Genomic DNA, 13,998 nt, shown 5'->3' with positions numbered 1-13,998 from the left:
TTATATATATACATGTAATGGCATATGTAGAAAACATGTTGGTTAATGTGAAATGAAAATGAACAGAATATGTCTTTGAAGCCCCACGGTATTTAGCTCTTTATTGAAATGACTCTTTAAAACGCTGATGCTGTATTTAATTGATGAAATACAGCTATTTTGTGACTCACGCCCTTGTAATAATTTCTTCAAGTTTGATGGGCCGGATTAAAAAGCTTAACGGGCCGCAGTTTGCCCATGCCTGGACTAAGGCTTACTTTGGCTCAAATTATGGAACAGAGGAGGGATTATTGTATTATACATGCTAGGTGTTTTGCCTAAATTATGACATTTTGGTACAAGTGCAAGTCTGTAGGACAGCTGTTTATCTTCTTAATTCATTTATATTTCCGTTGGTGCTGCTGCTTCAAGTTGTAAAATGAGGGAGATTAACGTGTCTGGTTGTGGGATATACACGATGTCAGTCTCCGTTAAATCGGTGCCCTCCTGCTGCCTGCCTCTGTCTGACGTGCGGCAGAGACAGACAGCTGCCCTTGCTGTGGCGCACCTCGGGGTTGCCAGTCACGAACCGAACCCTCTCTCTCAGAGCCTTTGCCAGCCTCCCTCCCCTTGGCGTTATGTTTGTTGTTATGGCTCTGACACGCGGCGGCGGCGAGACGAATTCTCCTATCCCGGCACGCGCGTCTGTCTAGCGCGCGCGCGTCTGCTCCTACGTTAGCGCTCGCGCGCGCCCGCCAGCGTGAGGGTCGCGGCACATGCTCAGTAGCGCGCCCGTTTCTGAGGAGCGAGGCTCGCTCGCTCGGTGCGGGTTGCTGAGGTCACAGCACCGAGCTTAGTGCAGCACCTCTCCGGCGGCGGCGGCGAACGCCTGCGTCTCCATTTTGAGGCGAAGGAGGGGAGGGAGTTTGATACCGGAGCTGCGTTTACACACATACACACACACACACACACACACACACCGTGTCAGCGCCCCACCGCCGGGTCTCCATGTCAGAAATGGACGATTTGTTCAGTCCCAGGAGGTAGGTCTGGCGCTATTATTCCTCTGCTCCTTCTGTCGGTTCGCCTGCATTTATTTTCAATTATTCCGCCCCGACGAATTGAAAGAGCAGCGTGTGATATCGGCGAGCTGTACCGTCCGTGCCGAGCCGCTTGCTGCTGGCTGGCTGCTGGCTGGCTGTCACCGGCAGAACACACGCCGCTGCGCCTTCATTGTGTTGCTACAACCGGGGACGAGCGACGCTGTATTTCGGGCGCTCTGCCGTGAATGTACCGGGGCAGCTTGGCTGTCGCTCCTGTTGACGTGCACCCTGTGTGCCGCTAACGCTGCCGTTTCAGAGCCGGCTAATCGGCTACCGTGGCTCCATTTTGCGGCTCGTGTTTACAGTCGGGATGACATGGCGCGCGCACAGAACCGACGGCCGGGCTGCGCACAAAGCCTGGTCCCCGGTCCGCGTCTTCTCCCCCTCCCCACCTGCCTTGCGGACCGGTCGCTTGTCAAGCCCGCTGTCCGTGGGCACAGGAGCCGGCCGGGTTTGTTTTCGCTCCGCAGCAATTATGTCAGTGTGCCACAGAGTCGCGCTGCGATTGGCTGGACTTGATGGCGGAGGGGCGGGGCTACCCTTGATTGCACGCAGCAGAGTTTGAGCAGACTGTCTCGCTTGTTGTTTGGGTTTAATGAGTAAGCTTGTAATCGTTTGACAAGATTTTCTGATAATGCGGTGCGAAGTATGGACTGCAAGAACTGGGCATGTTGTGAGTCGTTCATTTGTGTTCGACAATTGGCTCCGTGTAAGACCGTTAGGAAAAAAAAAAAAGAGCAACAGTCAAACCAGACACTGATTTACGGTTCAGTAAAAAAAAATAATACTTAAAGCATTTATTTATTGTTTTTAAAATAATATTTATTTATTTATTTATTTTATTTTATTTTATTTTATTTTGCTAATGTAGCGATGAATTTCCACAGTCATGTTCGTGCTGTTGCAGTCTTTCAGACTATGTCTGGCTTCTCACTCGTCTCTCAGAGAGCCGAGCAGTGTTCCAGATAAATGTCTCCGCTCCAAATTATTTTGCCCGAGCAAAAGTATTGCTGTCTTTCTATTCTGGCTCGTAGATCCTCATCTGTCATCCTCACAGTCTCCTGCCAAACGTAGAGCAGACCTGGTTGGCTGCACATTTTCTGGATTGTGTGCAGAACTTTGTCAATGCTGCAATGCTGACCACATTCCAGATTTATCTGTAGAACATTTTTTTCTTTTCACATGAAAATGGAGATAATAAAAAAAAGAATGCATGGCATGCTGTGGAAACTGTTTTTGTTTAACTTTTTTTTTTAAAAATCTGGTAAATCTAGACAAATATATTGTCTGCAAGTAGCTGCAAGTGATTGAAAATGTCTCTTTGAAATATTTGTGCACAGCAAACAAGGCTTTAGTAGAACTCAGTGTTATGAAATTGTGCACCCTAAAAAAAAAATCTGATACTTAAAGTGCTTAAAGTACTCCATGCTTGATTTTTATTGGCACATTTGCAATCCAAATCAGGTTTATTTAACATCAATTAGTCTGTGATTTATTCTTAAACTGTTAGTGTTGAAAAAGGAACCTTGTCGTCCTGTTTTGGAGCCGCAGACAGTCCCAGCAGGCCACAGCTCATTAACATCAGGCCTCCTGCGATGTTATGTTGCGTCTGTTTGCTCTGATTCACACCAGTAGGAGCTCCTGGCTAGGAGAGGCTGGTGTGTTTCTGGGGGGAAAGGACGGTCCAACATGTACCATCATAGTTTTCTGTGGTTCAGGGTTCTGTAGCGAGCCGGCCCTGGGCCTCTCAAATTTCCACTAGGTTTCCTTGATGGGGAGCACCGGCGTCTCCGAGTGCAAATCACACAGACAGTTTCTGGGCTGCCTTGGACTCCTGCTGTATGAAAATCGGCACCGTTACCTTGGCAACAGGGGGAATGGCTTTTTCAAAAAGAACATCTTGTCATTTTCTTTAATCCACTGCAGCTGGAGATTCGGAGCACTGTTATTAAATTGCAGTTTCTATGGCTACCGACATTTGCACCAGCAGCCGTTTCGGAGGCTCTCGCCACGCATATCCATAGCCAACCCCCCACCCCACCCCCCGTTTTAGGGGTTCTGTTTTATTGCTGCATCCACAATATCAGGCCTGTAAATGTGCTCTGCTCAGCTCACTGTGCAGGAGCAGCCGAGTAGCGATTTTTCTTTGTTTCCCTCACAGAACTAAGCACTTTCCTCGCAATGTGACTCACATTACGGCTTTTGTAGAATACAAAAAACACAGAAGCCCAAATCTGTATTTAGTCCTGTCTAGAAATGGTTAGTATTAACATTTAACCTCTCTCAGATTCTTTAAATGATGCAGTTGCGCAGCTCATTCAACAGGCAACACTGGAGACGGATATTATTTCATCTCACCTTTTCAAGAGGTCGTTGTTTTTGTTTTAATAGTATTTCTTTGTCTCAGGCGACTGAACAGCACACAAGGGGAAATCCGAGTGGGGCCCAGTCACCAAGTAAGTCATCATGCTCTGTACAGCCAGTCTCCCAATCTCTTCTTGAGATAATATTTTAATGTTGTTGAAGTGGTAGTTTCAAATTTTATTATCATTTATTTTTTGCTTTGCAGTTGGTATTTTTTCTGATTGTGTATCATTATGTGTAGCAACAACAAAAATTATATATATATAAATATATACACACACACACAAACACATAGTTAAAATAACAGTGTTGTAATACATTTGATGTACTTGCGTTTTTTTGAGAGGCAGCAGTAAGTCAACCTGTTGTTTTGCATTCTCAATGCTTTGGTTTTGCTCTATCCAAACACTCAACTGAAGGCAGAACTGACTCTGACTGTCTGTGCTGAGTTAAGATAACAGAGCTTGGCATGTGAAAAGCCACCACCGGGGAGAAAGTTGATGACAGCGGCTTGAAAGCTGATATTTTCTCCAAGCTTGCATGCTATTTGAAGTGTGACACCATCTGTTCCTCTCTGTCTCCTCCTCCCTGGACGTCATTAGGCCAAGCTCCCGGAGCTGCAGCCTTTCCCCTCACCCTGTGGCCAGGCAGTAACCGAGAATGAGGAGCTGGTCTGGATGCCAGGGGTCAATGACTGTGATCTTCTCATGTACCTCAGAGCTGCAAGGTGAGAAACTTCAAGTTGACGGAAAACTGCAACCTCTGGGGTTAAAGGGCCTGTAAAAGAGTATTTAACCCCATAGTTTCTGTCGTTCCATCAGTATCCCAAGTTTTGTTGCATATTATCCAGCACATGGTATTGTGAGAAGCACAACTAACCTTTTACTGTCACCATAAACTTGTTTCATCACGAGGAGTCAATAAAACCAACCCGTTGTATCCTCAGAGGGTGTATTTTAATGGTGCTACAAAAGATTACAGGTCATCAGCTGTTGTGTTCTTGCCTTCTTAGGTTAGAGCTCTTTGACATGTCATTTCAATGAAAGTGAAACCTGTCAGCAGCTGTCTGTGTTGTCCTGTGGCAAAGGGCAGCGGGCTCATTAATCATAATTTGACACCATGGCAGTCTGGGGATTTGGATACACTCTGTATTTAGTTGTAACAATGGTAAACCTGTATTAGTCCACCAAGGAAAAATAATCAAAGATTTATTTTCATGATAAGCAAACATACACACTTACAGTTTAAAGACTAATATAGAAAAGGTTGTCGACACAGCAGCTTCTGATTTGCATCGGTGTTTGGACTCTGGCTAGAGGTGATTCGCATTTGGTTCAGTAAAGAGTTGATGCACATTTCTGCCGATGGAAGCAGCTTTACCAGATTCACTCTTTGTCATCCAAACTTTGCTTTTGAGTTTTCCTTTAATCTAACAGGGCAGCAATTTGGTGTCTAGTTCACTGGTAGGTTTGTGAAAATGAAGACAATTTAGTTGGAAGACATCAGAATAGAGTCTCTTTAAGAAGTTAACTGACTTAGTTCCTCGTGTTTCTGTGTTATCACTATACTTTAAAAAACAACAACAAAAAAAACGAGAACGTAAAGATTAAATATAATATCTGAGCAGCTTTTGAGGTTGGTTGTGTTGTCTTACATTATGGTTTGTGTGTGTTGCGTCCACAGGAGCATGGCTGCCTTTGCAGGGATGTGTGACGGAGGCTCCACAGAAGATGGGTGTCTGGCTGCCTCTCGGGACGACACTACATTAAACGCACTTAACACTGTAAGTAGCCATGCACCAGCAGTAAACATGGGCATATAATGGCAGAAATGCACCGACTGATCTCATTTTCTTAATAAAAGAATGAAAGCCTCGCTGCTCTGTCTGGGATGGCCAGTGAAAAACTGCCTAGCCAATAAAGTGGCAGCCCCCCTCCTGTAGCCTCCGGCCTCTCAGGCTTACAGCACATTTAGCATAATTAGAGATTTGTCCATCACATTCATAATGAATACAGAGAAATCAGGCTGGAGAAAGAGATTAGAATCATCATAAACAGGACATTTATATTCCAGGTCTATAAACTGGAAAATGAACATAGCTGGCAGGTCATTGTCTCTCGACCTTCCCCTCCATTTGCAATTCCAATGAGAAAAGCTTGTTTATTCTCGGAGGAAGCGCTCCTGCGGTACCTCTATCAAGCGTTTGAATGTGACACCAGGGGCTTAAATCTGAGTGGTGATTACCTTTGGTCACCTTGTTTATTTCAGGACCGGGTCTTTGCAGAACATTGTCCTGGTGTTCCCGGTTAAGATCTTGACTAAAAAAAAGGGTTCAGGTTCAGTCCTGACTGCAATATAAAGATACTTTTTTTCAGGTTATTTTTCCTTTCATTTTCTAAAAAAAAAGATTGTCAAAATAATATATATATATTTTTTTGTAGATTAATAGGACATATTCCTATTGGAGCAACAACTCCTTCAAAAGCACTTTGAACAACATTTAACAGCATACTAGGATTTTTTTCTCTTTCTTCAAGGCTTTGACTTCCCAGTGCAAGTAATCTACACTGCAGTGTTAGCTACACATTAGCCATTGCCATCTCCGAGTGCCACCTCATTGGCCAGTTGGGTGAAAAGCAGTTAATGGGGCAAATATCTCCCAATACATCAGTGTCACAAGTATATTATCTGTGTTTTTCTTTGAAAGGGACTGATCAGAACTCTATTGTGTTTGTCCCCCAGCTTCACGAGAGCAGTTACGACGCAGGAAAAGCTCTGCAGCGCCTGGTGAAGAAGCCTGTGCCCAAGCTCATCGAAAAGTGCTGGTCTGAGGACGAAGTGGTAAGAGAATTTTTTTTTTTTGCCTTTTGGGAAAAAAAATAACCTTACCAACAGGATGCAAATGTCCAAGTGGGACACAAGCAAGGTGTTGATATCCTGTTGATTCGGCGCCTCTTCAGAGGAGTTTCTTTAGAGGGAGTGGGCTAAAAAAAAAAACTCCTGGCCCGCTCTCAGGAAAAATACGTCACTAAAAACGCTCCTCGGTTTTGCAGAAACAACCCCGTGAGCAGCTGCGTCCTATTTATCAGCCGCAGAATAAATCTTGAAAGTCTGGGGAAGGAGAAGGGGGGACTCGGGGGCCGGTGGAGCTCGCCTCCATTTGAATTTAGATGTGCATTTCGGTGCACGGCTGTCGGAGGGCCGGGATCAGAAAATGGCAGCCCTTCCTGTCTGATTAAACAAGCACCTTGGTGAAGGAATACAGAGGGGATGAACGCGGTGGATCCCATCACGTCGGCAGCGGCTCAGAGCTGCGGCTTCCGGAATTGATGCTTTACGACACAATTCGTCGCTTGTTTGTGCAGCCACCGGTTCGTCTGAGCGGCCCTGCTACCTTGACTCTTTTGTGAGGGCTTTTCCTTCTCCTCCTGCATAATTTCCCTTTTTTTTCCCTCCCTCCTCTTGATCTTGTTCTCTCACACCAGCCCCCCTGACTGCGTTTTGTCAGCCTTATAATCCAGGCGGATGCAGACGGGAGCGGATGCTCCGGTTTTGTCTCATAATTGAACATGATGGGCACATTTGAATAAAGCCAGAGCCCAAGGCTGGACCACAGCAAATTAAGTCAGCCGGTCCTTTTGTGTGCTAGTCATGAGTTTGGCCTTTATTTATGCATGCTTGCTGGCGACGAGATGTGCTGGGCTGCAGAGACGAACAGAGGCGGGGAGGCAATTGCAGATCGGGAAGCTTTATTTAAAATGTGAAAGGAACAAGCCGGAAATAAAGACCTGACAAGCTGACAGTCTTTTATCACGTTGGACCTCGTCTGTTGCACAACAGGCTTTTATATTGCGTTAAAGCGGCGACCACCAACCTTTTTTGCACTACGGCCCGGTTTAATGTTTGACAATATTTTCACGGACCGGCATGAAAACTTTGGTATTTTCTAAATATAATAATAAATGTGAAGCCACTGTGTACTAGTTTACAACTTTATTAGCAGCGTCCTCTTAACATGGCGACAACAACACAACGAGTAACATATGCTTTTTTCTTTCTCAGTCCTCCAAAGGCTGCTGGTCTTTTAATGCAAGGTTTTGAAGGCTTCACTGCCTCATGAGAGAGCTGCTGGTCGGCTCATGTTAAGCAGAGTGGGCTTGTTGCGTAAGAATCTTGTGCCGAGATAAAATCTGTGTTAGTGGTAGGACTCCTGGTGTTGTCTGTTAAATGCTGCTTTTTTTCTCCAAAGTCTTGGTCTCTTCTGGCTCCTCACTGGGCCTTTTCTTCTTTCCAAAGACATTTGTTTTCACTCATGTTGCTCGCTAGCTAGCTGGCTTGGTTTACCGTAATGTAGTGGTAACGTATCACATGACTGAGACAAGTGCCTTGACATGCGTCAAGAGCTGAGCCATAGATGGAAGTAATGGAGAGAATCCGGTAATTTTTCAAAATAAAATTGTTCATACTCAGATCGTAAATAAATCGGAATTCATTTAATGGGAGTTAATTATTCACGGACCGGTACTGGTCAACGGCCCCGGGGGTTGGGGATCGCTGCGTTAAAGCGCCTTTCTATCTCACGGTTGATGAGGTCATCAGACTCCATCCGCTGTCCACAGCTGTTGTGGGAGGGTCGGGGTGTCTCCACCCCGACCTGCCGAGGACACGCTGGCTCCGTCTGATCCCGCCACCGCCGCCTGTGCTCTTTCCAGCCACGCGTGGCCTTGAGGGACAGGTGTAAATGTTTGCTCCGGCCTTGACACGCTCGCAAGAAATCAGACCGCTGCTCTTTATTTATTTATCCTCCGTCCTCCCTCCCACCATCCCCCTCCCCGCAGGAACAACCTTCGCTTCTCAATGCCTGCTCCTCCTTTTTTTTTTTTTTTTTTGCCCTCCTACCACCACCACCACCACCACCCCCTCTCAGCCGGCGCGTTCTTCCAGAGATGTGAGCAGAGGTGACAGGGGAGGCCGCTGAAATGACAGGATCAGCCTGTCTGCAGGGTCACTTGTCAGCCTCCTCCTGGCCTTTCATCACCCGACCTCCCCGGTCCCTGCATGCAGCTGCTGCTGCTGCCGCCACACGCACATCGTGTCCCGAACTTTAACCCTCCGTCTCTTGAAGAAATATTAACAGTTCAGAAAAGTGATATTTGTGTTATTTTGCATTCACTCCGGAAACCCTTCTTTGTCCTTCTTCCGCGTGATCTGGTTCAGTCTTGTGCTTTGATCATCGTCAGAAACTGAAAAAGCCATTGCCTTTGTCTCTGCTGCTCGCAGATAACAATGTAAAGAAATGGAAATGCTTTCACCCACACTATCTAGAGAGCGGTCCAATCTGCGCACAGATGTCGAGGATAAAAGCAGTAAAAGAGAGAGAAAAAAAACAAAGGCACGGTGCAAAAAGAGAGATGCATCATTAAACTTACTGTGGGTGGGTGAAACATTCTGACAGAAGCATCCTCTTGTTCTTCTAACGATGAGCCATGAGAGGAAATCCCACCGCACCGCTTCCTCTCATTTCATCAGAAGCCACATCAGTCCCGGCGTCCCACGCACCGCTCTCCGCCCCCCCTCGCGCCCGTTTGATTGTGCGACGCTCTCCTCATTAAGAGCAGCAACACCCCCACTCCCACCCCCACCTTTGTCATGCGAGAACAGGGAGCTCCTCCTCAGGTGGAAACGGCACAGGTTGTTTCCTTTAGTGTGCAATAAATATCTCTCATCTCCGCTGCATCCCAAAACAGCCCTCTGTCAAAACACTCGCTGCCTACTTGTTGTCAATTAGCTGACTCGATGTGCTCCCCTGCAGCTGCATGGCCGTTTTTACATAAAACTGTTTTGGGTGACTCAGTCTCGTGCCGTAGTTGGCCGCAGCTGATATGTGTGTTATTGGAGGAGTACCGACGCTTGTTCTCGCTGGTTAACTATAAAACAATACTGTGGTATAAAGACTTTACAGTCTCTAAAGTAGCGTTATTCAACCTTCTTTAGCCATGCCGCATTTTTTACATTGAAAAAAATCCCAATAATATAATAATGACAGCTAATTTATTTATACTCACTCAGTGTGAAACCTGTGAAGATGCACATAGCTGAAATTCTGGGAGGAAAATCACTTTGTGGTTGAAAAACACTGCTCCAAAGAAACAAATGAATTTTAAGTAATATCAAAAATAGATTTCATTTCCTCATTATTCTTTGTGTACTTACAAATTTGATTACTCAATTTCTTTCAGAATTATTTAGAAATGTGTCCCAACTTTAGTTAAATTTAATTTGAAAACCAGGGATCATCATCCTTATCTCTGTAACTACGTCTTTCTTCCTGAAATAAGATTTTGAAAATCAGAGGTTTTAAAAGGCATTTGTGGCGACACATGTATATTAAAATACTGTAATATGCTGTGAGACGATCACGCAGCGTTCAGCATCATCGGAGCTGCAGCAGCACATAGTGGTTGCTGCTCTAATATTATCATCATTATTATTATTATCATCATCATTATTATTATTATTATTATTATTATTATTATTATTATTATTATTATTATCATTATCCTTTTCTCTGTAAAGCAGTAATTCTATGTAGTACGTAATCTCAATCCTGTCAATTCAAAAGTCACTCACTGAAATCCAACTCTAGCCTATAATTTTTTTCATCATCATAATAGTGTTTGGGTTTTATTTTTTTCTTAAAGAAAAAAACTCCTCATTACTGGAGGCAGATGTCACATCAGATCAGATCCGCGGTGCTAACAACGCGTCGGCCAACAGGAGGTGCCACACAGACAATCAGGAGCAGTGTCGGGTGCAGAGAGGCTGATCTACGGCCGCTGTGGGGCAGCAGGTCTATTCCTCAGCCAGCTGCGCTGCGCCGCGCCGCGGCTTATCTCCGCCTGCGTCCCACCACCCCCCCCACCGATCCCCACCCAGCTGATGGATGAGCGGAGCGGGCCGCCGCCAGGGCATGAGAGGGAGGGGCCAGAGGGAGAAAGACGAGAGCGGCTGAGTCCGCAGACCCCACAGAGGCTCGGGGCAGAAATCACCACAAGCGCATGGCAGCGTGCGACATGGCGCCCGGCTGGGAGATTATTTCAAAGTGGAGGCAGAAGCCTCACGCCAGTCAGCAGCTCCCCGTCCAGCCTGGACGCCTCTGTCGGCTCCACCCTGGAAGATTTAGCATCAACAGTGTGTTTTATGGGCCCTCATGGTTCAGTGCCAGCGCCTGCTTTCAAGGCTGTTTAGTAACTAAACAGCAGGCAGGATAGGCGTGTGTGTCTGTGCGTGCGTGCGTGCTGGAATTTCCTGCCACCTAATTTTGTCAAGTCCAAACTAAAAGGGAGGATGTCGCTTTGCACGCTGCGGCCAGACGAGCGTTTGTGAAACTCTTGGCGGTTTTGTCGAGCAGTGAGCTTCAACCAATCAGGTCGTTGTTCTGGTTTCTGTTGTTCAGCCGATCTACAGTGGGGTTTTTAGCGCCTCGCACACTTCTGTCAGTGAGAGGGGAGCTGCGGGCAGCCTGGCGGCGTCCTCGCTGTGATTTCCTCTCCACGCCCCCGCAGCCCCAAACGCAGTTTACACCCTTTTTTCCCCCTCTCTCTCTCCTTGCTCGCTTGCGTGCGGCCCGTCGTCTGCTCTCGCTCCCGGCGTTTATACACAGCCGCCTCGGAAAGGTCAACTTTTAAACAAGGAGCCGAGTATAATGGCTGGGCGTTGAGTGAAAAGCGTCTTTGTCCGCTGCCGGATGGGCCTTGCGTCAGTGTTTTCTCCCGGTGACATTTAGCAGGAGTTGTGCTCCCTCCTTGCATGCACTTGTGTGTGTGTGTGTGCGTGCGTGCAGGAGCCCGAGATCTGTTTCTCATCACGATACCATCTTTTGTCCCTGCGTCTCCATTATCCCAACCAGTTGTACAACTCCCAACAATCAACTCCTGGAGCAGGAAGTGTGCACGGCCCCACAATGGCCCATTGAATCATATTTTTCTGAATCCCTTCCTCCTCTTTTTCCTCCTCCTCCTCCTTTTATTGCGTCTCCTCTGCGGCTTCACAATAGCGCTCTGTTAGTAGCCTTCGAGGGGGAGAAGAAGAAGAAGAAGAAGAAGAAGAAGAAGAAGGGGGAAAAAAAACTTGAGGGCGGGTGAAAAAGCGCTAGCTAGCTGGCTGGAACACACTCAGAGAGAAGCCTGTTGTTTCTGCACAGCGGATGACCATTTGGTAGCGCTTCCAAGCCGCCCGTCCCCCCCTCCTCCTCCTCTTTCCTTCTCCCTCCCCCGCTCGCTCCCTCCCTCCCCGCACAGCCGCTCGCCCCCGACTCTCACTGCCCCTCCCCCTCCTCCTCCTCCTCGGGGCTGTTGCCTCGCAACGGAGGGCCGGAGCAATTGGAGCAGGGGCAGAGCGATTCAGGGAGCAGATTGGCGGATGATTTATTAGCTGGGCTGGAGAGCAGTGAGCCCAGGCAGCTGAAATGGAGCCTTAAACTGGAGCCGACATGCAGGGAGGGGGAGGGGCGGGGAGTAAGGGAGAGAAAACGGAAGGAGGGGGTAGTGGTGGTCGGAGGGGGCGAGCGTCGCACTATGAGCCCCTCTGTGGGAGACGTGTGGACTCACTAAATAGTGCTGTTGGGGAACGTAATTAAGGTGACATAATTGGGGTGGAGCGGGCAGGTCCGATTGTCGACTCGTCAGAGCGCCACCGCGTGGCGGAAAATCTTTATGCCAACTCTTCTTCTTGTTCTTTGCGCACTCGGTGCTGTAAATAAAAAACCTACAAGCTGCAGTGATTCTGCACTTGCTCTTTTACGGCGTCCACAAATCTGATTTTGTTTTTGCGCACCGAGCACTTGCAGCTCCTCCAGCTGTGTGCTGCGCTGCCATGTTTAACAATGTTTAAAAAATAAAAAAAAATCCCTATTTTCACACCGAGCCGGCTCTTTTTGCCATCGTCTTCAAATTCAGACTCGTCTGCTGCGTCTGTCCTCTATATTAAAGGAACACTGCTGTGTTTTTGTTTCCATGTCGCCTGTTGTTTTGACCTTTCGAACTGCTTCCCCGCTCACATGCAGCTTTGTTGAAGTTCATTCGGCAGCGGCAGTTAGAACATTAATCTGAGCTCGACCCTGCCGGAGAATGGAGGGGGGGGGGGGTCGTCTCGAGCCAGGGGAGCTTGTGTTGAGGACGGCTCCATCTACTGGCTAATCAGCCGCTACACCTCTGGACTGATGAATGCAAACGAGCTCCTCTCTGGTGTCAACATGAGGACAAGATGCTTCTGCTTTTTTTTTTTTTTTTGGCACAGCTGGGTTGAGCCTGTCATTTCATCAGGCTTCTGACTCATGATTATTTAGTCTGGTTCGGCTCTCACTCGCACGTCTTCTGCGTCCCCGCAATTGCACACTCAAGTTAATTATTGCCTTTTGTTTTCCTGCACCGTGTAAATACAGGTGCGAGTGCCCTTTTTTTAATGAGACGGGCCCGCCTGTCTTTCTCTCCTGTAATTTCTCCTCCTCCTCCTGAGAGACGTTGTGTTGCTCCTGTTAATTTGCCTCTTTTTTTCTCTCTCCGTCTACTCCCCTGCCAAACCTGGGTATGTAAACAATCTGTGGTTACATAATGTACTTGACATGACACGGAAAGTTAACTCCTAACGTCCAGGAGGGTGGGGGGGGCAGATCCGCGCCTGGTTTTCCCTCCTCTTCCGACTCCATCCACCGTGTCCGAGAGCCTTTTTCCCCCTCCTCACTAATGTGGCCGGCCTGCCTCCACTTCCTCTCACTCTCCCTCTCACTCTCACTCTCACTCTCACTCTCCCTCTCTCTCTCTCTCTCTCTCTCTGGAAGCCCCCCCCCCCGACCCTCCCCCCTTTTTTTTAAACACCACCGGGCTTCCGGTCTCATTGAGAGCCTTGTTTTTTAAATTTGAATAACAAACGGGCGGCTCGGCCTCTTCTTCCTCTGTGGTGCCGGGAGGGAGCCGTCTTGTCGTGTTGCGTTCAAGGAGCCCAGATCCGGCCGGAACGATGGCCCCCGTCGCGCAGAGCAGGATTCCATTCCGGGTTTTCCAGCGTGCCGTGAACCAGAGGCTCTCTTGCAGAAAGATCACATGTAAAGCCTTCCCCTTTGTAGTGGAGGAGCAGAGAGTGACAAGCTATTTCTTGCTTGTTAAAAAAAAAGGGAAAAAATAGGACGAAAACGAAGACGGGGAGGAAAGCGGGTCGAGCGGTCGCAGACGTTGTGGATTTACCTCCTTTATTTCTTCTTTACCTGTGGCTGGATGTTCGAGGGCTGCGCGGTTCCCCCTCAGGACTTTTCCCTGGCTTTACGTTTTTTTTGCGAGAGTTACTTGGTGGAAGCGGTCGGCGGAAATCACTAAGAGACGGGGCTCGCCTCTGGAAACAAGAAAGTAAATCTGCTAAGTCCGCTCCGCTGGGTTATGAGTGTTTCCAGCCTCGGCTTCTTGTTACGGCTCAGTGTGTGTGCGTGCGTGTGGCTCTGAGGGCAGCAGAAATGTGTCGAGGTTGACGGTGCCTCGGTTTGTGCGGTAGCCGTGTTGTG

General features: G+C 47.7%; 1 protein-coding gene across 1 annotated transcript in view; it reads left to right on the top strand.

Moving 5' to 3' along the window:
- The window catches only part of rerea (arginine-glutamic acid dipeptide (RE) repeats a), a 95,462-nt gene that overhangs the window by 61,438 nt on the left and 20,026 nt on the right, over positions 1-13,998 (top strand). Inside the window, exons 7-10 of the mRNA XM_076042519.1 lie at positions 3,490-3,538; positions 4,049-4,173; positions 5,130-5,229; positions 6,189-6,287. Of these exons, the coding sequence (XP_075898634.1) occupies positions 3,490-3,538; positions 4,049-4,173; positions 5,130-5,229; positions 6,189-6,287 (373 nt within the window). The remainder of the gene's footprint in view (positions 1-3,489; positions 3,539-4,048; positions 4,174-5,129; positions 5,230-6,188; positions 6,288-13,998) is intronic.

Source organism: Nelusetta ayraudi, unplaced genomic scaffold (genome assembly GCF_046127955.1).
Source record: "Nelusetta ayraudi isolate G7.1 ecotype Tasmania unplaced genomic scaffold, CSIRO-AGI_Nayr_v1 ptg000070l, whole genome shotgun sequence".
NCBI classification, from domain to species: domain Eukaryota; kingdom Metazoa; phylum Chordata; class Actinopteri; order Tetraodontiformes; family Monacanthidae; genus Nelusetta; species Nelusetta ayraudi.
The sequence above is the reverse complement of the archived record's forward strand: the minus strand, read 5'-3'. Positions and strand labels throughout refer to the sequence as shown.